The sequence below is a fragment of the Cnephaeus nilssonii genome (genome assembly GCF_951640355.1).
Source record: "Cnephaeus nilssonii genome assembly, chromosome: 4".
Taxonomy (NCBI): Eukaryota; Metazoa; Chordata; class Mammalia; order Chiroptera; family Vespertilionidae; genus Cnephaeus; species Cnephaeus nilssonii.
In genome coordinates, this window is record NC_137075.1 from 58,838,661 (window position 1) to 58,862,706 (window position 24,046).

General features: G+C 50.3%; 1 protein-coding gene across 1 annotated transcript in view; it reads left to right on the forward strand.

The window, feature by feature from the left end:
* Nucleotides 1-24,046, forward strand: part of LIPC (lipase C, hepatic type) — a 126,204-nt gene that overhangs the window by 85,509 nt on the left and 16,649 nt on the right. The window contains exons 3-7 of the mRNA XM_079769984.1: nt 12,530-12,717; nt 15,120-15,302; nt 15,793-15,910; nt 18,359-18,592; nt 20,854-21,099. Coding sequence (XP_079626110.1) covers nt 12,530-12,717; nt 15,120-15,302; nt 15,793-15,910; nt 18,359-18,592; nt 20,854-21,099 — 969 coding nt within the window. The remainder of the gene's footprint in view (nt 1-12,529; nt 12,718-15,119; nt 15,303-15,792; nt 15,911-18,358; nt 18,593-20,853; nt 21,100-24,046) is intronic.

A 24,046-nucleotide genomic window follows, 5' to 3' on the forward strand; every position in this document is an offset into this window, starting at 1 on the left:
TGGCATCAAACTGCTTGCGTTTGAGGCTATCTCTGGCTACCTCAGAGTGTTTTATGAGAAGTTAGTGAATAGCACGGGGCACAGGGGTGCACAATGAGCATTAGCATTGTCATCATTAAAGGGGTCACCCTTCTAACCAGCCATTCAAAGTGAAGGATTAAGAGAGGGGCTCAGTTGGTTGAGCATCCTCCCATGCATTGAAAGGTTGCACGTCAAATTCCTAGTCAGGGCACCTACCTGGGTTTTGGGTTTGATCCTTGGTCAGAGAGCGTGCAGAGGGCAACCAATCCATGTTTCTCTCTCACATCGATGTTTCTCTCTCTCCCTTTCTCTCTCTCTCTCTCTCTCTCTCTCTCTCTCTCTCTCTCTCTCTCTCCCTGTCCTCGGGTAAGGAATTTAAAAAAGAGAGAGAGAGAGAGAGATGCTTCTGAACCCCCCTGTTGTCCCCTCTGCCTCACTCCCACTCCCCACCCCACCCCCACCCCCACTGCACTGAACACGAAGTGGTGCATGTGACATACACACTAGCCCCCTCCTCCGTAGGTACCACGACCCCAACCATCAGGACGGGCATGTCTCCATCATTCTCTCTTCTTTAGTTCCTCCAGAATTCCCGCAGGAGGCCTGCTGAAGAGCTGCCTCTATTTGCAGAACTCTTTCATCGATAAACTGAATATTTACAGGATGGCAGTTGTAATTAGACAGTTCGTTTCACTGCAGATTGGGGTATTGTATCTTATGAGATGTTCTTGGCAGAAGCAGCTCTTGCTCTCAGCATACGCTTCTTTACATTTTTCAAGGCCGAGCTGACGACCTGCAGGGAAACAGATGAAATGAGGAGCGCATGGGGCTGCCCCATACCTTTCCCCCAACTGGTTAATGGTGGATTTACTGCAGTATTTGTTTCTTGCTACAGTTTAGCCTTCTCTTTGGAAGCTGGCTGAGTCAGAAGGAAATAAACACATGCAAGAGGGTGTAGAAAGAGCATTTGATGTTGTGTCCGGAAACCCGGGTCCTAGATTCAGTATCCAGGTGTAATTGACTAGCATACATTTTAACTTCTCTGCACCCCAGTCTTTGTTTTGTTTTGTTTTAATCTGTTGAATGAGTGATGGGTCTAGATTTGTGGTTTTTGAACATATGTCAGCCATGGAAGCCCTCCTACAAACAGAATCTCAAGCAGAAAACATTAAAACATGAAAGCACTGTTGTTTGGGTTGAAACAGGTGTGGGCAGTGGGAGTCTGCACTCTCCACTTCTGCATCTCTCCCCACCCCCTCCCCACCCCCCTCACCTCCCAGCAGCCTCCAGGGTACCTCTGTAGGGTTGTGGGGCTTCCCATCCTAGCAGCACGATTTGAGAACCGTTACATTTGCCTATCTTAAAAAAAAAACAATTCCCCAGGCAGCTAAAATCTTGTTCTAAAGCGCCCCATTGCTCTTCATTCCATAAATTTTAATCAAGAGACCCTCTGTACTTTAAGAAAACCCCTAAGTAGAATCTTACATGATCTATATCTTCATGGGGAAAGACTGGAAGGAAATGCATAAAAACAAATGTCAGGAGAGTAGTCATCTCCAGGTGACCGGACTCCCACAACAGTAATTGCAGCAGGATGTTGTGTGGTTCGCACCTTTCTGCATCACCACCTACAGCAAACATCTGAGAAGATGCTGGCGCCTCTCAAAGTGCCCGGGCCTGCCTCCCACACACAGAGCCCTGCCTTCGCTGGAGCTGCTAGCACCTGCCCTGCCTCCAAGACACCAGCACGCAGCGATGGGGGTGAGCGCAAGTCTACAAGACGCAGCTCAGCAGGATCCTGTCCTGAGACAGGATTTCCTCAAGTGTGACCCAGGGGGTGTTAGTCCCAGAAATGCATGGCTACAAGTAGGAATTCGGGAGGTGGCAGGGAGGGAGTCTACTCCAAAGTAATTGGGTTTGAGAACACTGCATTTCAACAGCCCCTGCTCGAGAGTGAATACGCAGTAAGCAGTAAGAGTCTTAACATCTCTGGCCATCAGAAAGCCTGATTAGTGTCCCTTAATACAATATTTCTCTAATTTACTTGACCACAAAACTCTCTTTTCCCCGTGACCTCTATTAATATCTCAACACACAGGTCAGGACCAAAGACAGCTTCAGAAAGGCAACTCTTAAAGCCTGAATTATAAGGCTTGCAATGAATGAGGAATTACAGGACAGGAAGGGAACGGAGAGAAAGAGACTGGTTTGGGGCCTCGTGAAGCACACATCCTCAGGCTGAGGTGTAGGAAGGGGAGAGAAAACTCCTGGCAGAGAGAACTGCAAGAGCAAAGTCGTGGAGGCGGGAGAGAGAGGTGTGGCCTGGGACCTCTAGGAGCAGAGTGTTTGGCAGGATGGGGAGGGTGTGGACAGACAGGGTAGAACGGATCCTGCCCAGAAGTAAGCAATGGAGCTGGTTACTGCTACAGAGAGTTGCAGTTGCTGATAAGGAGGGGAAGAAAAAGGAGGGAGGAGTGGGAGATGACTCAGGGGGGTGATGGAGTGCCTAGAAGAAGAGAGACGTGGGAGCAGACTGAGAAATCTGGATGCAAGAAGGAGGTGGGAAGACAAGTTCAGGCCTCAACAAGTTAAACAGGTTATATAAGAAGCCTAAGCATTGGTGATGATGACAGTGATGATGACGATAATGTCTACGATGACAACAACAGCAACAAAGATGACTGTGCACTCTCTCCTCCCTCTTTCTCTCCTGGCTGTAGGGGTTGTGCAGGGAAATAGCAGAGGACAATGATCATAAGACAAGAGTTCTGTCTTCTCTAGAGAGCCCTTGGGGGCAAATTTCCCCATCCACCTCTGACACCCTCCACCCATTCATCCTTCTGCAGAAGACAAACAGGGCTGGTCTGGCTGGTCCTGACCCCCAGCTTCTAAGGAGCCCCGGTGAGCCATCTCCCTGCAGAAGCAGAGAACCAGTACCACTACATACAGAGCAGGGCCATGCAAAAAAAAAAAAAAATACTGAGGCTCCCTCCTCTTGGGATGCATTATCTTCAGGGTAGATGTTGTATTCTAGTAGCACATTCCCTGGGGTGTATCCAAAGCCAGACACACTGGAGCCTTGTTCCAGCCTCATTCTGGGCCAAGGCCCGGGCTTACCTCCAGCCTCCGACCAGCTCTGGCTGCTGCCCCTGTTCAGATCTGGCCAGGACCACTTAATAGGCCAGGATGGTAGCCCGGTGCTGTGGGCAGTGAGCTCTGCTAACTCCAACCTCAGGGCCCCGCTTGCCCACTCCTGTTTTGTTATGCTCCTGCTCTTCCCTGTTGGCCTCTCTGAATGCCACTTTTTCCTGCCAAGACCTCAGGCATCCCAGCCCCGTCTTCACTGATCCCATGGTTCATTGTCACGTACAGAGGCCATCTCATTGCCACCCACACCTGGACGGGCGAGCAGGAGCTGCCTGTGTTAAAGACTTCCCACTTTCCTCCAGAGTTTCTTCCAAAGAGCCTGGCACGTCTTAGCTGCCAGGGTGAACTGTGCATCCCCAGAAATGCTGATGGCACTTTTCAACCTTTGTCACTTTTGACACATCCAAAATACCCTCGCTCCCAACACTCCCTGAGCACCAGCCGGGATGGACTGGCTGAGGAGATGCGTCAGGGCTCTGAAAGGCCTCTGAGGGGCCCCGGGCAGGGCCTTCCTGGCTGAGAAGCGCATGCTTTCCTTCCCCACCCCGCCCCCCACCCCTCCTAAAGCGAAGCCAGCCATGTGGGCACCTCACTGCCCGGCTTCCAAGCTCTAAGCCAGATTCCTTTCATAGGATTCCTCACACGTTGGCTCCCCATGGCTCCAAGCACTTTGGCATCTGCCAGGCCCGCTTCTGCCCTGGAGGAAGCTGCCTGCTTGGGAATCACCTTTAGCCTTTCAGGTGACTTAAGGGCCCATGGGAAGGAGCTTGACCCTCTGACCTATTCAACAGCTGAAGTCAAGGGCCCCTGGGGCTAAACTCCAAGAAAGCATACAGGCATGGGTTTACCGCTGAGCTCTTAAGCCTGTTCCGTTGCTTGGTGAAGCTGTTTCTATGCCACTATCATACTGTTTCGATCACTATAGATTTGTGATATAGTTTAAAATCAGAACGTGTGATGCCTCCAGTTCTGTGTTTTCTCAAGCTTGCTTTGGCTGTTTGGGATCTTTTGTGGTTCTATACACAAATTTTAGAATTGTGGGGTTTTTTTTATTTCTGTGAAAAATGCCATTGGGATTTTGATAGGCATTGAATTGAACAATGAGATTGTTGTTTATTTCTTTTCCAGATAGTTTATTGTTTGGTATATAAAAATGCGGCTGGTTTTTATATGCTGATTTTGTATACTGAAACTACTGAATTCATGTGTTAGGTCTAACAGTTTTTTGGTGGAATCTTTGGGATTTCCTATATGCAAGATTATGTCATCAGTGAAGAGAGACAATTTTACTTCTTCCTTTCTGACTTTAGATGCCTCTTATTTCTTTTTCTTGCCTTTATTTCTTTCTTTTACTATGACTTCTAATATTATGTTAAATAGGAGTGGAGAGAATTAGCATCCTGTCTTATTCCAGATCTTATAAAGGAAAACACTGCACCATTTGAGTATGATGTTAACTGTGGGTTTGTCATACATACCCTTTATTGTGTTGAGATAGGTTCCTTCAATACCCAATTTGTTGAGAGTTTTTAATCACAAAAGGATGTTGAATTTTGTCAAATGTTTTTCTGTGTCTATTAAGATGATTATATGTATGATTTTTGTCTTTCTATTCATGTGGTGTCGCAATTGATTCGTGTATATTGAACCATCCTTGGATCCCAGATATAAATCTCACTTGATCACCGTGTATGATCCTTTTAATGTGTTGTTGAATTTGGTTTGCTAATATTTTGTTGAGAACTTTTGTATCTATATTCATCAGGGATATCCAATGCTTATGTTCTTAACCACTAGACAAGTTATTCTCAGAATGATGTGCCACCTTGGGATGATTCAGATTCTCAGGCCTCACCAGACCTACTGAATCAGCTGCTTTGGGGATGTTTAGCGTATGGCTATGGAAGAATTCTGCCCCCCAATATAGAAGATTGTGTAAAACATAAGAGATCCTGAAAGGGAAGTATTCATTTAGCAGTGGCTTAAGGGCAGAACTCTGGCTGGGTGTGTTTTGCAGTCAGAGATTTATTTCCCCCATTGACCTGTAGGCTGGTTTGGCTCCTGGAGCTGCCTAATTTGGGTGGCATGGCTGGAGCACCCAGCTGGTAGAGGCAGACACCCAGCCTAGTAGTCTCCAGAGCTGCTACATAAGGTCAATACACTTCTCCTGCCCCAAAGAGCCTGGACAAATGGGAGAAGGGAGGCTGAGATCCTCACCCCAAGGAGAGGGCTTCCCTTTCTTGGCACAAAGGCACAATGCTCTTGCCAAGACATGCAGTATGCTGCCTGAAGGAGTGCGCAGAATTCACAGAAAGGTGCTAAATAGGCTGGCAAAGACCTTGGTAGATAAGTACAAAAAAGTATCCGGAAGAAACTATGTTGGGTCAGACATGAAATGGAAGAGATCTTAGGTAAGTTCTAAAAGGACGGGAAAAAATGAGGTATTAAATGCCAAGCTCCGTATCAGACGTTTCACTGAGTTTCATCCAGTTATCATATTTGCAATTTAAGAGAAAGAAACTGAAGCTTCCAGGTTAAGTGAGCTTCCCAAGGTCACACGGCTAATAACTAGAGAGTTATTTATTAATAAATGATAGATCAAATACAGAGCCAACTGGCTCCAAAGCCAGTGCCCTTTCCGCTAAACTATCCTGCCTCTGCCATTGTTTCCCATGGTGCCCCAGAAATTGTTGGGGTACATGTCCACGGTCTGAAAGGGGCAGACAGCAGTGCCTCCAGACACAGATGTGAAGGGAGGACATGGGTCCACAAGAATATCTTAGGGAGAGTGGAACAAGGAGGAAAGCACATGCCCAGAGAAGGTTGCAGTCTCAGGACCTAGGTGTATGGATAGTGACATAGAGAACTGGGATTCTGGTCTTGGTTTAATTTTTTTAGCCAGAAAACAGCTGTGCTGTAGACCCCAGGGGAGTCTCAAAGGAGATGAGGGATACCAAGGGTCTCAGGAAAATAGGCTAGAGCCATGACCTCAAGTTCTGTGAGCCTTGAGGTGACATATTGATCACACATGGGCTCATCTTCCACATTCTGTAGACCTTCCCTCCCATTAGGACTAGCCTTTGACTTGGAATCCCCGAGATTATCTGGGGAATTGGTGACATTACTCACCAGTAGGGTACTCTGGCTGCCTTCACACCAGCCACCCTATAGCTGGGTAGGTGCCTCTACTATTATTCACTCATTGAAACACTTACCAAGCTGTGTAACAATTATCTATTTACTTGCCTCCAGCATAGTAAACCCTGAACTTCTTGAAAGCACAGTCTTTCTTATGTACTGTTGCATCTGCAATATTAAGCACATCCTGCCACATAGTAGGTGCTCACTAAATGTGCGGTGGAATGAACGAATGAATACATGAATGAATGGGATCATTATGGCCTCTCAATCTCTAAGATGGGAGGTTTAAGAGAGGCCAATGACCTGCCCTCTCAGCCCCATACCACCACACAGGGAAGCCCCAGGGACACTGGTGGGTCAGGATCATTTCCTCTTCAGGGAGCCCCCAAACCCCTGCCCTAGAGAGCATGTTCCATGTATTCACTCACATTTCCATACACACCATCCACTCTGCCTTAAAGAGTAACCTTGGGCCGCTTTCCTCCTGCTGCAAGTGTTTATCTTTGCAAAGCGTCAGGCTCAGATTCCAGCACAGGAGAGAGCGTCCCTTGGGAACAGAGCCAGGAGGCCCAGCTCCGACTCTCACTTTTCTCTTTTGGCTGATTAACTCTGGCCTCAAAAACACTTCTCTCCGGCACCTTTTATTTACTGAAAGTCAGAGACAGGACAGACTTAGGACCCACACACCTCAGAACCAGAGGGATCTGGCATCTTCGCCCCGCCTCTTGATTTTCCAGAGATGGAAACCGAGGCCAAGCTGGTTTGGAGGAAAAGCCAGGTCTCGACCCTGGTCCAGTTGACTCAAGGGCCGAGGACATCTCACTGTGTCACCACGGGGGTCTCAGATCCGGCTGGTCCAAACGCCTCACTTTCCAGATGAGGATTTAGGCCTAGAAAGTTACATGACTTGCTCAGGATCAACCAGAACAAGTGAACTAGGGCCTCACAAAGATCTGCCAACACACAGTCACATGTCATCCACCAATAGCTGAGTAGTCCTGTGTGTCTAAGGCCACGCTGTCTCTGCAAGCAGATGCTGCAGACCCAAACACGAGCGTGCTCAGCTGCTTGCCTCGTGTGATATGCCTTCGCTTCAGGCTCTGAGCTCTCAAGTCAGCACATAAAGGCAATTCAACACAGCCACGCTCTAGGCCAAGCATGTCAAACTCAAAGGCTAACACGGGCCAAGTAAACAAGGTTTAAGTGTATATGGGCTGCAAAAAAACAAAGCTTCAATTTTCATAGAACGTAGGTTTATTTCGATAGAGATACGCTGAATACAAAGGGCTGAAATAAATGAGTCATCGTTAACATAAAATAATAGAACATTTTAATAAAAATTAATATTTTTCTTGAACATTAACTTACCAGACACTGAATAACTGCACAAATTAATAAGTGTAATGCAATTAAACCTACTTTTCTTGTTCTCTGAAAGCAAAATATTTCCTGTTGCGCACACCAAACAAGTCAGTCCAAGACTAATGACGTGGCCATCGGCTGCTAAAATATTCACTGCTAGTATTAGTGGAGAGAAATGGTGCACCTGTGCGTAGGGTGCGTAAGGGAAATGAATGCAACATGATTATAGTAATCAGTCATTAGCAAACGTTGTAATGCATTATTAATAATTATGTATAACAGGATATTGTAAAAATTAAGTTATTAAATTTTTATTAAAATGTTTCTTACATACCATTATATTGGCTGGGCCGCAAAAATATTTGTTGTGGGCCGCATGAGGCCCACGGGCCGCGAGTTTGACATGCTTGCTCTAGATCTTGAGAGCGCAATTGTGAAAGACCTATTTCAATGACCTCGTGGTCAGCGAGCCTCCAGTAGGGTACTGGCAAAGGAGGTTCATGGGTCTGCCCCAATGGGCGACTTTAACGTCCTGGACTGCAAAGGAGCTGCTCTTGTCATGAGGCTCAACTCAGTCACTTCCTGTGACTTTAGTCAAGACACTTATTCTCTCTGAGACCCAGTTTCCTTTTGGGATAACCGACTTGTGGGGGCATTATGAGGATTGAATAAAATAAGGAATTCTGAGTTACTAGCAAAAAGTACGTGATAGCCACATAAACAGCCCTTTAACCTGCCATACCAATCCCACCTGCTCCCCAGCACCCCATCATCACCTTTAATGAGAACATGTGGGTCTTATGGGTTCTTAGGTCAGTAATAATCGTGGCTGACACCCTGTGGGGGACTTATTTGTAAGATTGCTTCAACTCCCATGTCAGCAAAACGATCTCACCATTTAACCAAGTAATTCCGTACCAGGTAATTCATTCTGGCGGAAATAATTCTCTGGAAGGAAAAACTCTCTGCTGAAGTTCATTGCAGCTCTCTTTATGAGGGTGAAATATTGGAATCATATTGCTTGTCCCAGAGAGGGAAATGGAATCATAAATTACAAAACATTCCCATATGGAATATTACTCAGCCTTTAAAAATGATGAGTATGAACACTGTAGGCATATGGAGAGATTCTTATTATGTAATGTGAAATGAAAAAAAGCAAAAAGCAACTTATATCTGTGCAGTTACATGAAAAATATATTTGCTTCTGGATACAGGAAAATAAAAAGCCAATCCATTTGGATGATGAGAATGCGAGTGAGTGTATTTTTTAGCATTTTGTTTTCTGCTGTTACTCCACTGTTGTGCACCAACTACATTTTTTAAAGAATAAGAAAGAAAACCTGATACTTGCTCCAAAAGCTACTGAGCTGTAGGCAAGTTTCATTTGTGGAAGAATGCCTGGCACAGAGCAGGTACTCAGGAAGTGTGGGCAGAAAGAAGAATGAACGAGTCGTCCTAGAAACTACAAAGTCAGTCTAATATACACGGGTCGTGGGCCTGGCCACAGCACCAAGGTCAGAGCTATGGCTGTGTTTATCTCAGGTTTGTCCCACCCTGAGCAGAGGCCCTCTCCCCCTAGTCCCAGGTCTGAGAATATCTTCAGTAGTTGAATTAATAAAAGGAAATCAACACACACACACACACACACACACACACACACACACACACACACGTTAGCAATTTACAACACAAATGTGAAGATATTTCACAAAGAGATGGGGCATATTAATGCCTGCGGCTGCTGTCTTAGGCACTTGTGTCCCCAGCTGCAGCCAGCACCTGGTGGGGGTGGGATAAATGTTGAACTGAGTGGAGGCCCCAGCCCAGGCACCCGGGCAGAAGAGGGCCTGTCTCCGGGAGCCTCTACGGCAGAACCTTTGGCTGGATAGTTTAGAGAGCATGTTCTGAAGGGGGCAGACAGCATGTATATTGGCTGTCTCCTGTGCCAGCTCATTCATTGCCTACAGTCACCCACCTAATGATGTCCTTACCCAAAAGAAAATGAAATCATTTGTTCTTGTGTGAACTATTAGGACCCCTCAACCCTGAGGGCTCACTTAGGAATAGAGAAATCATTGCTGCAAGGAATCTCATATTAGAAACGTAATGGCTGCACCCAGCTTCTTCTGACTAATGTGAGGAAGCTTTGCTGCCTCGGGATCTTGCCGTCACACAGAGGGAACCCCAAGCCCCCCCAGCCTGTCATCTCACTTTCCGGGTGACAAGGGGCTGACTCCCTCAAAGGATTTGACCACTTACCTTAGTTAATAGTCTCCCTCTCAAAACCACCACCTCATCACTGATTCTGGTGTTTGTTTGTTTTTAATTTAATTTATTAGGGTAGCATTGGTTAATAACTTGTATTGGTTTCAGGTATACAATTCTATAATACATCATCTGTATAATGTATTGTGTGGTCACTATCCCAAGTCAAGTCTCCTTCCACACCCCTAGATTCTTATCATTGGCGTGTCTTTATCTCTTCCAAAGACCCGAGAAAATGACGATTTCAGAAGACGTGCCTGGGGAGGGAGCTGCTCCCACTGAATACCATCGCAAGAAATTTCCTCACTCGTAGCAGGTGTCCTCACAGCTCACTGACAGACTTGCTCTGAGGCTTACATAGGTTAATTCAAACAAGACTGTTAGAAAAGTCCCTGGCACAGGGCAAGCCCTCAATAAATATTAGCTTAAAAGGTACTGAAAATCAATTTAGATATATGTGCATATAAAAAGAGAGGTAAATAAGATCACACCTAAGGAGCTAATGATTCTACTTTCGGGAATCTATACTAAGAAAATTCTCAGAGATTCAGATAAAAATTTATGTGTAAAAATGGTCATCGGAACATTGTAATAGAAAAAAAAAAAGAAACCCGGGAACAACCTAAATGTCCAACAAAAATGGAACAAGTAAGCAAACTATGCCACTTTTCAAAAGCAAATTTTTGAAGAATTGTAATGCTATAAGAAATTATTACGCCAGGTGAAAACCATTCACATAATATGGTCTCAGTTATAGACACTCCACATAAGTATCCATGAAAAACATACCCGTATAAGAAAAGGTTAGGAGGAAATACTCCAAATATTACTTGTGTGGTTTTCTGAATAGTGAGAGTCTTCATTCACTTGGGCATTTTTCAGATTGTATACATATAACTAGCATGTATTAACTCTACAAGTAAACAAATTAAATGGAAAACATATACGAGTCTATTACAATACCACCAACACAACTGCATAAGGATATGGCCCTCGACTCGCCCAGCAGCAGAGGCAGTGGGAATACTCCTGATGGCCCCAGGGGGGTGCCAAGGGGACCGAAAGGGCATTCCAGGACAGCTCTAAGCTTCCTCGCTTGAGAAGTTGCATGGACGAATGATGGTGTTACAAACCACAATAGGAAATGTGGAAAGAAGGAAGAAGAATGGGTGGGGAGGAACGAAAGCCAATCCAGTTTGGCCTCTCTGGGTTTGCAGTGACCAGAGTGTCCCCAGGTAGAGACGCCCAGCCAAGACCTGGCTCTGTACGGGGCTAACGCTTGGGGGAGGGGTTTCAGTGAAGGTGTGGGTGTGGGCGACAGCACTGAGCCCTCGAAGCCGTGGTGTGGCTGAGGAGGATCCAGTATTCTGTGTGTTCTGCGACGGGGACATCCAGACAGTCATGGTGGCTCAGACACGCAGGCTCCAGAGCTCCACTCGTCCCACCCAAAATGTGACCCAAAGTGGTCCTGCCTCCCTCCATCGCGAGGCTACTGCTGGGTTACAGTGAAGAGCCTCGCAGAGATTCCCTGCCACGTAAATGCTGTTTGGCGCTGCAGCCACTGCTTCCCGTGAGGACTGGAGACCGCGCTCAGAGTCAGCCACGTGAAACTTGCTGCTGGGTGGGAACGATGCTCAAGACAATGCGGAGGCCCCACCTGGTGACCTTTGTACAGTAACCCATAAGGAAACTGTTTGGGGCTTCAGGGTCAGGAGAGTGTGAGCAACTAGACGCCATGAATCCTATAACGGCTCCTGTTTCCCTTTTTGCTTCGGCCAGTAGGAAGCTCAGAATAAAATCTGTGGCCCATCTCCAGCAGCCTGCTAGGATCACATACTGTGCGTGTTAGGGTGCTCATCTGTTTACATTTTCTGTCTTTGTAAAGGTTTCACTGCCTTTATTTTCTCTTCGTTTCTATGTCTTCTACCATGAATTTTTGTGAACTACTTAAAGTAAAAAAATGTTTCTTCCATGCCATGCCCATCCATCGATTCCTAATTCTCCCAGCTAAATCCAGAGTAAATACATATAAGACAGAATTGGCCTGTGAGGGCAACTGGGATGAATTTTCACAGAAAGGATTTCACAGATCAAAAATGCAAAGTGCTGGGTGCTCCACGCTCCTTATTTTAACCACACAGGCCTACGTAGCTGCTAATTACATGCCAGACACCAGAGAGACGTGAGTTTAAATCCCGACTTTACCACTTACTGGCAGTGGGGATTTGGGGTGAAATCCTTGTCCTCCTGAGCCTCTGTCCCTATTGCCTCTCCCATATTCCCACTGTCCTCCATTTACTCTAGCTGCTGACAGGCTGGTCCTAGGGTCATCGGGATGGCAGGATGAAGGATAGCCCACTCCCCCTCTGTGTTGGGTCCTCCTAGGCCACCCTCCATCATCTTCCAGGAGAGAAGTGGTCATTCTCCTGGAAATGTTCTTTGGGGTTCCCCGAAGCTGCGGCTCATGACTATCTCCATCCCCTCACAGGAACCCCATTGGCCGGTGTTCTCCAGAACCTTTGGGTTGTCCCAGAGCTGCAGAGGTGGGAGAGATGCCAGGCTAAGCACCGTCCTTCATCTTCTATTGCAGAGCCGTTGGGAAGGGGAGCTCGAGCTGCTAGAAAAAATGAAACGTTGCAGGAGACGAAGACCAGATTCCTGCTCTTTGAAGGGGAGACTGATAAGGGCTGTCAGATTCAGCTCCACCGCCCAGACACGCTACAGCAGTGCGGCTTCAACGCCTCTCTGCCGCTGGTGATGATCATCCACGGGTGGTCGGTAGGAAAAGCTGACACATCTTTTTGCTCTCTGCTCTTACATTCTCTTTTTTTCCTCCCTCCCTCGTGTGCTCAGTTTTAATAAAAAGATAGGGAGCTGGTGATAACAGCTTCATGCATAATAATTTTTGTAAAGCACATTCTAATTTTCCAAGTGCTTCCCCACACACTATCTCACTGATGATCTCGATTCCATGAGTAAGCAGGGAGGGGAAACTATCATTATCTCCACGTTTCAGGCGATGAAATGTGACTCAAAGAGGTCATCCCGCACATGAGGGCCCACAGGGGTTGCGGTCCTTGCAGGTGTAGCTGCATGTCTCGCAAGAGGAGGGAGGAAGCCACAGACATCGTCTCTCAATGAAATGCTGTCTCTGTCAGCGTAATGTTCAGCTGCAAATAGCAGAAACCCAACTGGCAGTGGTTAAAATAAGTCAGAAGTTTGTTTCTGTGTCACATAACAATCCAGAGATATGGAATCCAAAACTGGGCAAATGGCCTTGGTCAGTGAAGTCCTCAAGGACCCAGCTCATTGCCTTCAATGCGGCCCTCGTCCCCGTTAAGTCCCAGACGGCAGCTGGAACACTAGCCATCACCTCTTTACTCCAGATAGTAAAGGGTGCATACCAAGGAGTCAAAGAGCAGGGCTTTTCAACAACAACTTTATTGAGATATCATTCACATTCCATACAATTCATCCATTTAAAGTGTATGATTCAGTGGCTTTGGTATAAAAGAGTGCTTTTTTAGGTCGGCCATCTGTGAAGTGCCTCCAGTTGCACCCATTGGCCATACCTCGATGGCAAGGTGGCTGAGACATGTGTGGTCTCTCAGAGAAAGTGTAGCCCTTTAGTGACGCTAAGATTGCTATTACTATGGAAGAAAGGGGGAGAATATTGAGGGCAATAACTGAAGCCAAACTAAGTGAGGCCTTATCTCCAAGAGGAAATCCTGACTCCCTGGTTACCAGCCCACCCACAATTTCAAGCTAAATGCACAATAAGAAACCTCCAGGACTTGGGGGTCTAGTTTATGACTTGGAAACCTTTCCCTGCCATCTAGTTGGAAATACTCCTGACATCCTCACTATCTGCTCTAGAGAACAAAAGAGGCCCATCTACTACACCACTCTTTCAACATGCTTCTCCGAGGGCCTGCCACGTGCAGGCTAACAACCTCACATGCACCAAACAGACCCCGTGCCTGGCCTCCGGGGGTAGTAGGGAGCCACATGCCGCCACGGGGGTGCAGCCGCGAGGTGGGGTGGCTTCTATTGCCACCCCAGAATAGCACAGAGGCTCCTGCAGCCCGCCAGCAACTTCCCCCCAGGATTTAAAGGGGTCCCCGTAGAGAAATGGGGGTTGGCAGTGAAAGTGGTGGGGGACTTCTCTGCCCCTAGAGAAGGGACCTAATATAGATCGAGGCCCATGAGCTGCCCGGCCAGGGCTGGGGAAATCTTCACTAAATGAATGGATCTTACCCCGGGGGACATGCCAAGCCCTCAGCTTTGCTCTTCACCTCTGCGGGCTAGTCTTCCACCACACTTCCTTTTCTCCTCTTCCCAGGCGTACCACACCTTCCCTCTGCGATTCTGCACCTCTGCCCATGCTCTTCCTTCTGCCCGGAACGCCCTAGATACCTCCCCCCTCAGCCACCACCACATCCAACGGCCACCCTCGTTCTTCTCAGAGAACTCCTAGTTATCCTTTAAGACACAGCATACCTGTCTGCTCTGTGAACCCATCAGACGTGCCCTGCAAATTGGTTCTCAAACAAGGTGCACACCTAGAACAATTCCCCATGAACATTTATTGAGCTCCTTCTATGTCCTGGCTCATGGTGCTAGTCCCTCTAAAGCAAGCAGGGTGCAGTGAGGGCAGGGGGTAGGGGGGGACCTGGGGGGTACTCCAAGGTACAGCAGAGCAGGTGTGAGGGAGGGGCTGGTGTGGCAGCCGACCCTGGAAGGAGAAGTCCGCTTTCAGTACCGGATTGACACAAATGTTTCCATTGTTCCAAGGCTTGGCGAGTCCTAAAATAGGGAAATGCTAACACAACGGTTCTCGGTTGGGGGTTGGAGGTGGTAGCCCCCAGGAAATATTAGGCAAAGTCAGGGGAATTTTTGGTTTTCATAACTGGGGGCAGAGGGTGCCGCTGGCATCTCGGATGGGGGCCAGAGATGCTGCTAAACCTCCTACAATGCACAGGACAGCCCACAGCGTACAAGCATCTGGCCCCAGATGTCATGTTAGTGCTGAGGCTGGGAAACCCCTTGCCAAGCCCTTTCTCTGGGAGAGAAGGACCCAGCGTTAGGCAAGAGTTGGAGAAGAAAAGGAGGTGGATAGGGAGAAAGAGGACATTAGTGCCCCTCCTGGTGATGCTGCCTGCCCTGTGGGCCCACGGCAGGTGGACGGGCTGCTGGAAGACTGGATCTGGCAGATGGTGGCCGCGCTGAAGTCCCAGGGGGCCCAGCCAGTGAACGTGGCGCTGGCAGACTGGATCACCCAGGCCCACAACCACTACGCCATCGCCGTCCGCAACACCCGTCTCGTGGGCCAGGAGGTCGCGGCACTTCTCCGGTGGCTGGAGGTAAGACCTGCCCAGCCTCCCTGCCTCTCCCTTCCCCTCCCGAGGCCCAGTGCATAAGCTGGTCCCCAACCGCAGCCCCGACAGGAGGGCCCCTCTGCCACACTCGCAGGAATGGGAAGGCCCCTTGAACCCCATCCCCATCCCCTGTTCTTCTCCCCCCACCCCATCCACTATTCCTCTATGTTCAGCCCTTGGACACCCTAAGGTAAGGGATCTAAACACACCCTGGCAACCACCTAACCCCACACACAGGAGCAGGTGGGGTCGCTTCTGCAGGGCACTCATATCCAGGGAAGACCAGGCAGGGCCCAGGCCGCTGAGCCTGAAGGAGGGAGGAGGGAGTCCGCAAGGGGAGCAACCAGAGAATGAACGAGCAACTCGTTTGTGATCAGGTGCAAAGAACAGGGTGGGAGCCTGAACAAGCTGCACCCACAGAGGCCTATATCCAGGCAGCTCTTCCCTGCCTGCAGCCGTCTCCCCTGCCTTCCAGGAATCGGCTCCGTTTTCCCGAAGCCACGTTCATCTCATCGGGTACAGCCTGGGCGCGCACGTCTCGGGGTTTGCTGGCAGCTACATCGGCGGGAAGCACAAGATCGGGAGAATCACAGGTAACCGTGCCTGATGGCTAACAACTGTCATCTCCAAGCTGGGCTGGGCGTGGGGCACGCACACGCTTTCCAACAGTCTCATAAAGAACACGCCCAACCTCCTTGGCGCTGTGTTGGGGTTCACGGGAGGACTGGGAGCACCATTTGAAACGTAAGCACTGCCGTAGGCGGCTGTTCGGAGAGAATGCGGAAACCACAGCCTCCACTCCCACTGCCTTCCCGCAAACCAATGCCTCGCGTTGTCAGGCCAAACAGGATCAGAAAAGCAGGCCTTCTGTACACTTTTGTAGCAGGAAAGAGTTTCTTTTTTCAACCTATAGTTCAAAAAGCCTAACGTGAACCAGTTAAAAAATCACAGCCCTAACTCCGCCGTAACATCAGCTATGTTTGTGCCTCAGTTTCCACATTTGTGAAACACGTTGGTCTTCCTCTGGGACCCATTTGGATTGAGGGAGGAAGCTCTGCGCCAAAAACCTCACCGAGCTCTACACCAACTCGGAAAGCCCTGGATACCCAGGAAGAGATAAAAATATGCAAGAAGGCCTCTCCTCCCAGGTGTCCCTGACACCAGCCTCACACCCCAGGCCGCCCCATAGTCACATCAGGAAAACACGCCTGATCAGATGGTTCCCCGGCCAAGCCCCGAGGCCAGCGATTCCCACAGTGGCCCAGGCAAGGCCTTCTCAGTGCAGTGTCCCCACAGCGCCAAGGTCTCTTCCGGCAGCTCCCTTCCTGTCATTCTAGGCTGCCTTCGCACCAGACTTTTCTCCACTTTACAAATACGCTGTGGCCTCTAGTGCTTCCGGGCCTTTGCATGTACTGTTCCCTTTGCCTGGAATAGCTTACTGCCACTCACCCACCCAGCCCTAGTCTACCTCAAACTCCTACTCATCCTTCGAGACCAAGCAGGCTAAAACCACATTCACAAGCTAAAACAATCCAAAGGAAATGTAAGATGAATAACATTGCTATGACCTTTTATTTTATCAAGTAAGAACACTTTTAGCAACTACTACCTACTATCATCATCTATACATACAAAGAGGTAATATGCTAATTGCCCATTACGGTGTCCCAGTAACAACCAATTTGCATATTGACAGACCAGCCGGTGCACGTGCAGCAGGGGGACTTGCGTGAGGCTCACTTCCCTGCCCCTGGCACCGGAGTCCTCTTGGGCCTAAACTGGCAGTTGGATATCCCCCAAGGGCTCCCGCATGGGAGAGGGTACAGGTCAGGCTGAGGGACGCCCCCCTAACCCCGCGCACGAATTTCGTGCACCAGGCCTCTAGTTACTTCATAAAAGAAGACTTTTAACTTAATATGAAAAAAGATAGGGATAATGGCAGACATGTAAACCAAGTAAATTTGTCATTATGAGAATCCTTTTTTTTTTTTTTTTCATCTTGCTGGTGACTGGGAGGCCTAGTCCCCAAACCAATCATTGTGCCCCCACGGCTGTGATGTAACACTCAGTAGCCTGGGTGTAAGCAGACCCTCCCTGTACAGGAACCAGGCCTAAAGGCTGAGCCAGAACCCCAGAGGCCACATCAAGCCCTCTTCATTCTGGGGTCATGGGCACATCAGCATGAGCCCGGCCCACACGTCAGAGGCAGCTGATTCCTCTGTTGACATCTTGCAGTCGGCCTGACGGAGACGGGAATATAAATCACCAAGACATTCTGTTTGTAACTGCAGAGTGCTGGAGAACAGGCGCTCTCAGGCCTCCTGCCCATTCCTTCCAGCAGGGATGAAGGCCAGGGCTGATGTGGGACATCACAGGGCCCTCCAGAGAAGGTGAAGGAAGAAGGAGAAAAAACCTTGCTGTGCATAAATGCTCCCCACCTGGGGTCAGCCGGGAGCTGCCCCTCGCCTCAGGCAAACACATCTGGCCCTGGAGGCCCGGAGCTTGGGCAGTCCTCTCTGCTCACAGTATCCTCACCAGGGAACGTGATGTCCCGAGGCTGTGGGGGACAGTCCAATGAAATGACATGAGTGTAGGAGAAAAGCCAGCTTGTTTAGAAAAATTATTGACGACATGCTGGAAAATAAATTCGTGTTCGATGGGTAGGCAAGAGCTACTTACAAGGAGCACAGTGGGTTTTTTTGTATGCAAACAGATGCTCCTGAAAGTAGCTTGAGAGGTACTTAAAATTGATTTGCTTAAATAAATCAAGCATTCCCTCATAACCTGATTTCCACCACTGGATAGCTCCTGCAAGCCTCTTTTCCCCATAGATAATGCGCAGCCTGTGTTCAATTTTCAGCACCATGAATTACTGTGGTTTTACTGCGCAAAGGTTGTGGCAAGATTTCCTAGAGAAAGATTAGGCCCTAGGATTTTCTTCTTCCTGCTACTCATGAATGTGTAACAACATGAAAAAGCTGAAAAGAGCACTTCTCCTCTCCTTCCCGGTGCCATTGAACCTTGCCCTTGCTCTCCGCCAGGGTTGGACGCCGCCGGCCCTCTGTTTGAAGGAACTTCCTCCAACGACCGTCTTTCACCGGATGACGCCAATTTTGTGGACGCCATCCACACCTTCACCCGGGAGCACATGGGCCTGAGTGTGGGCATCAAGGAGCCCATCGCACACTATGACTTCTACCCCAATGGGGGCTCCTTCCAGCCTGGCTGCCACTTCCTAGATCTCTACAAGCACATCACCAAGCACGGCCTAAATGGTGAGGAAGGAGGCACGGCCAGGAGCACTGGCCTGCACTCCCCACGCTCACATGGGGCCTCTGGATCCAGTGGAATCTACCCACTGTGTGGATTCTGGGAAGCACTGGGCAAGGACGGGGGCCCAGGGTGTGTGTTCATCAAGTCCTTTCAGAGGGGGGCTGTGGCAGTAAGGGCTGGTGTTCCCCAAGCAGCCCCTCCTCTTTTCAGACAGGGGTCCTTAGAGCCCAGGCTCTGAGGATGAGCTGAGGGCACCACCAGGAATCCCCACCCTGAACCCCACTCGGTGCAAAGTCTCTCCTGGGGTTGTGGTCCTTCTGAAAGTGGAGTCCCGATGCCTGTGGTTATTCTACCTTCTCCAGACCCTCCCTCGCTCAGGCGGCTTCCACTGTCCTGGCTCCCATGAGGATCCACACAATAGACCGGGACTTCTTGATCCCTGGTCTCACAAGAGTGGGAATCCTCCTCCCACCGGTGAGGTTTAATCAGCCGGTCCTCCCGGACAGCACTGAGAGTCTTCCCGCTCGAAGTTCAGCTCTAAATACGTCCTCATGACTTCCTTTAGCTCAGGGCAAACACCGAATGTGGTATTATCTGCGTTGTGAGCCCACGTCTCTCTCAAATCTAAAGCATTAACATGTACACTGATAACATGCACAGGATTAAAAAACAAAACTGTCAGCAAATACCACACTTTCCATAAACGTTCCCAATGTCTCATTATTATAAAATATTATCCTAATTAAAGCATGCCAACTCACTGAAAGCCAGCTGGCGACACCCACCCCCGCAGACCACTGTCTCACCCCGATCATCCGAAACCCCGCTGAGAACACGCTCGCTGAGTGCGTCACCGCCACCTCTCCCATATCATGCTGGCCTTTACGTTTGACATTATCTCATCTTGGCCGGACGCCCGGCCTTCCAACCACCCACGCCTGAGAGAACCTTCTGGGAACTTCCCTGCCCTTCCCTACATCTCCCTGGAGTCATTGCCCCTCCACGCTGCCTGCCCATCCAGCCCTCCTCCCAGACCCACGCCTCGGAGTGCAGCACAGACCTCCAGGATGGCGCTTAGTAGCGAGCAGCCTGGGACATGCCTCTCTGACCAATGAGTGCTATTGGCTCTTTTGCTAAACTTCAAAGTGATGGGACCGAGCCCATTTACTTAGCTTGCCTATCCTCGGCGTGGTTCTTCTCCGTGTTCTTCATCATTATGTTGGAGAGTGATCCCATTCTGGGGTGGTTCTCACCACCATCGCTGGGCAGAAAGGAAGTTGATCACTGCTGTACCATCCTCACCACCTGGGTGAGGCCAGGTGAGCTCGAGGGAGTTCATGAATGTCTTCACTGGTAACAGCTGCCCCGAGGAGCTGCGTGCCGATGCAGGAGTAGAGGCAGGAACTGTGTGAAGACACAGGGAGTGGATGAGCAGAGTACCTGCCGCATCTTAGGTACTTGGCCCATGCAGCCGCTAGGGATCAAGAACCGAGGTGACGGCTCTTCGGGAAAGAGCTTTGGGCAAAGTTGCCTGTGCTCTACCTTCCCATTAGGTACTTCCCATGCCTGGTGCTGGCTCCTCAACATTCTTTGAGCATCATTTACTAAAGATTAGGTTATTGGAGACTTCAGGGGAAGAAAATAAAAGGTAGCGAAACCTCCTAAGCTTGCTGGAGGGGTTAGGGCCATAAGGACCTGGTCCCTGGAGTGTGTTCTCCGGAAGCCCGTCCCCGAGCTGGTGTTCCAGGCCAGTTACTCAGGGACACAATGGTTGTTTCGGGGCAGAAGGGAGACGGTCAGAGTGGGCTCTCAAAGACCCTTCGTGGAGCCACTAGTGCACCCAGCCCTCCTTTCCCGCCCTTTAGTAAGAGCAGCGGCATCCCACACAAGCCTTTCCCGGCTAACGCACCACCGAGGTATCAGCATGTGCATTTTCAACCACTTGAGAAAGAAATGTTTCCAGTGGAATTACACTATCCTGCTTTCTTAAATAATCTGGTATTTTCTTAGTGACTTGGAGTTCCTTTCAAAACACCTACCGTACGTAGCACGCCGTGGTCCCACGCTGGGACTAGGCCTCTGCACTGAGCGACTGAGAGGGGCTCCTCTTTCTGACGTTTTCGGCCACTCAGGACATGCACCACTGTCAGCGGGTCCACCTCAGCAGCGCCCCTCCCCGTCCTAACGTGCTGCGTGCTGCTACTCGGCACCGAAGGGACGTTGGATTCAAGGTTGCTAACGTCCTTCTTGCCCTGTGTTCCAGCCTTCGCCCAGACCATAAAATGCGCCCACGAGCGGTCGGTGCACCTCTTCATCGACTCCTTGGTGCACCCCGACCTGCAGAGCACGGCCTACCTGTGCAGCGGCATGGACAGCTTCAGCCAGGGCCTGTGCCTGGACTGCAAGAAGGGCCGCTGCAACACGCTGGGCTACCACACCCGCCAGGGCGGGCAGAGCAAGAAGAGCAAGCAGCTCTTCCTGGTGACGCGAGCCCAGGCCCCGTTCAAAGGTGAGTGCGGGCGCCCGCAGCCTTCGCGCTACCTGAAGGCCCAGAAGTTTCCCCGAAGTCTTTTCCTGGAATGGCTTCCGGTTCCATTTCAGTGTTTCTGAAACTGCACAGATTCCATACAGTGATACTGACAAGGCCTCGCTTCTCCCAAGAATGTGGCCACCATGCTGCCAAGTGCTAAAAGAAAAGCCTGAACTGGGACAATCCGTGCTGGTGTTCCAGGCCCGTTACCCCAGGGTTGGCCTCTCTTCATCCATCTCCAGGGTGCCCTGAAGGGGTGCCTGGACCACCCAGGTCTCGTTGTTACAGGGACCTGGTGGTGTCTCCAAATCCTGGCTAGGACCCAGTGCTTCCCTCTGCCCTGGCCCCCATGAGAAATACAGCTCCAGGCTACATTTGTGGCTCCTCTGTTCCCCAAAAGTTTGAATTAGCTGGTGTCACAGGAGATCATGGCCCTGTCGAGGCCTTGCCAAGATGAATTTCAGCTGCCAATGTTTCCTAGTCAGACCCTCACCTCGGGCAGAAACCAAGCCCCTACCTTTCCCTGGGTTGAACGGGAGGTCAGAGAAAGGGCTGTGGCCATGGCTTGGGCTGCAGCCAGCAGCGAAATACTCCAATGAAGCCTACATTTTCCTGGAGGGAGCCAGGCGACATCTGTTGCCATTCACATTTCTGCCTAATCCCTAAACCAGCTCGTGAGTGAGTTAGCTCATGCTTGCCTGCGCTGGGGGGGGGGGGGGGGGGGGCAGGGAACCTGTGTTGTACGGTTTGATTGCTCCCATGCAAATATTTGTTCCTGCAGAAGGTGAATGCATCGTCACCATCATTTTGCACTTGCGTAGCATCTTATGCAAAACATTAGATGCAGCCATGGATTCCTTGTGGCTCCCACATCAGCCAAGCAAGTTGGCCGGGCTTGTTGCTGTATGTCCCCTTTTAAAAGGAGAGCAAAACCCGGATGGAGCGACCTGCCCACAGCCTGGAGGGAGGCCTAGCACCAGGCACATCCGGCTCCCAGTCCAGAGCTCCATTCAGGCTCCCAAGTTCAAGCTCCCAGCCCCTTATTTTCTAGGTGCAGGATTCCTCTGCTTATCTGAACTTGTGCCCGCCAGTTAGATTTCCCTTCCCTGGGCCCAGCCAGCCTAGGAACCACAGAAATCCGCTGTGGGTGGTTGGTAGCTTCTGAGAGTGCTTGGAGTGAGGACAGGATCTTTCCCACCTGAGGGCAGAGGGTCCCCTCTGCTGCCTATGCCTCTCGGGTGGAGAGGCCTGTACCTGGGAGCAGGTGAGGGAACGCGGAAGGCCTCCTGCTTCCGGGACCTCCCCCGCCACAGGCCACAGGTCGCCAGGGAGACATCCCTTTGGATTAACCAGCTCCTCCTCACACGGCAAAGCCGCCTGGAGTGATTAAGCCTCTCTGATCACCACAGTTCACTGGATCTACTTTAATCCTGGAATACTAGCATTTCGAGGGACTGTTCAACCCGCCAGTTTCACAGACAGGGAAACCGAGGCCCAAATGGGGGAACCATTTGCCCAGGATCACCCAGTGGATCCTTGGCAGCGCCAGCATTCAGACCCAGACCTCCAAACAAGTGCTGAGTGACTTTTCACTACCCCAGCCACCTGCCCTGGTCTGCCTGTGGGGTGAAGGAGGCAGGAGAGGAGGTGGGCGGGGAGAGGAGGGGGCGTTGCTTTCTTCTTGAGATCAGCTGGGAAGAAGGGTCATTTTCTGCTTCCAGGGCTGGGCTGTGCATCTGACGTGAGGAGCTTGGCTCAGCCTAAGGAGATCTGCGTGGGGCCTGGAGATGGGGGAGGGAGGAGCGTGTCCACAGAAGGACGAGGGGAAGGAAGAGCAGGAGGCACAAGCCAGGCTGAGCTCCTTCCTCCCTTTGCCAAGGTCCCGCGGGCCCGACCACCCCAGGCTGCGGTGTGAGCTCCCTTCCTGTTAAGGAGACCAGAGAATCGCATTAGGGCAGCATTACTCACAGCAGCTACCCAAACTGATGTGATCCCTTACTCGTTTCTTCTTCAAACATTCCTGAGCCAGGGCCGGCAGAGTCCCTACCTCAGAGGGATAGGGGGAGACCAACCCCTGCCACGCGGTATGTGCTCCGCGCTGCCCCAGGCAGACCGGCCAGGAGTCCCCTGGAGACTACACTCGGGTCTCTTTATTACCAACTACCCATATGGGTGAGAATCGGACCTACCGGGCTGGTGATCCTGGAGGCAGGGCTATGAGGCAGGGCGGCCTGAAACTGGTCGGAAGCCAAACCCCCAGCCCCTGACCGAGCTTCCAGTGATACACTGTGGCCTGCGTGGCACCCTCCCCTCCTCGGGCCCTCCAAACCCTCCCCAGTTCTGCCTCAGTCCTTCCGGTGCGCCAAGTCCTACACCCCTTATTGGGAACCCCACGCAGGTGAGCCTCCACCTGTGTGGAAGCAGCGGCTCACCGGGTGCTGCAGTCTGCACAACGCTGTCATCCAGTGTGGTAGCCGGTAACCACACGTGGCTATTTAAACCACTTACAGTAACTTAAATAAAAAATGTGATTCCTCCATCACACTTGACACCCTTCCAGTGCTCAAGTACACGGTGGCTGGAGCAGAGAGCACAGAAATAGATCCCGTCGCCACAGAGAGTTCATGGCTGCGCTGGCAGGAAGCCTGTAATCCAAGCCACCAGAACCGCACCCTTCCCCTCCCACCGTGGCCACCATCACCTCTGTTTAGGCCCCCAAAGCCTGTTTCGATGGCCACCTCCAGCGTTTGATGAAGGGGTACCAATTCGTGAAAGAACAGACTTGCCCAGCCCTGGTTACAGAGAACCCACAGCCCATATTCTTCAAGGACATCTAATTGCACTATATGTTTTAGTGCGGGGTCTGGCTGGGCAAGATAAAAATCACCTCCCGGGTGTAGCTGCACAGAGGATGACTAGCTAGGCC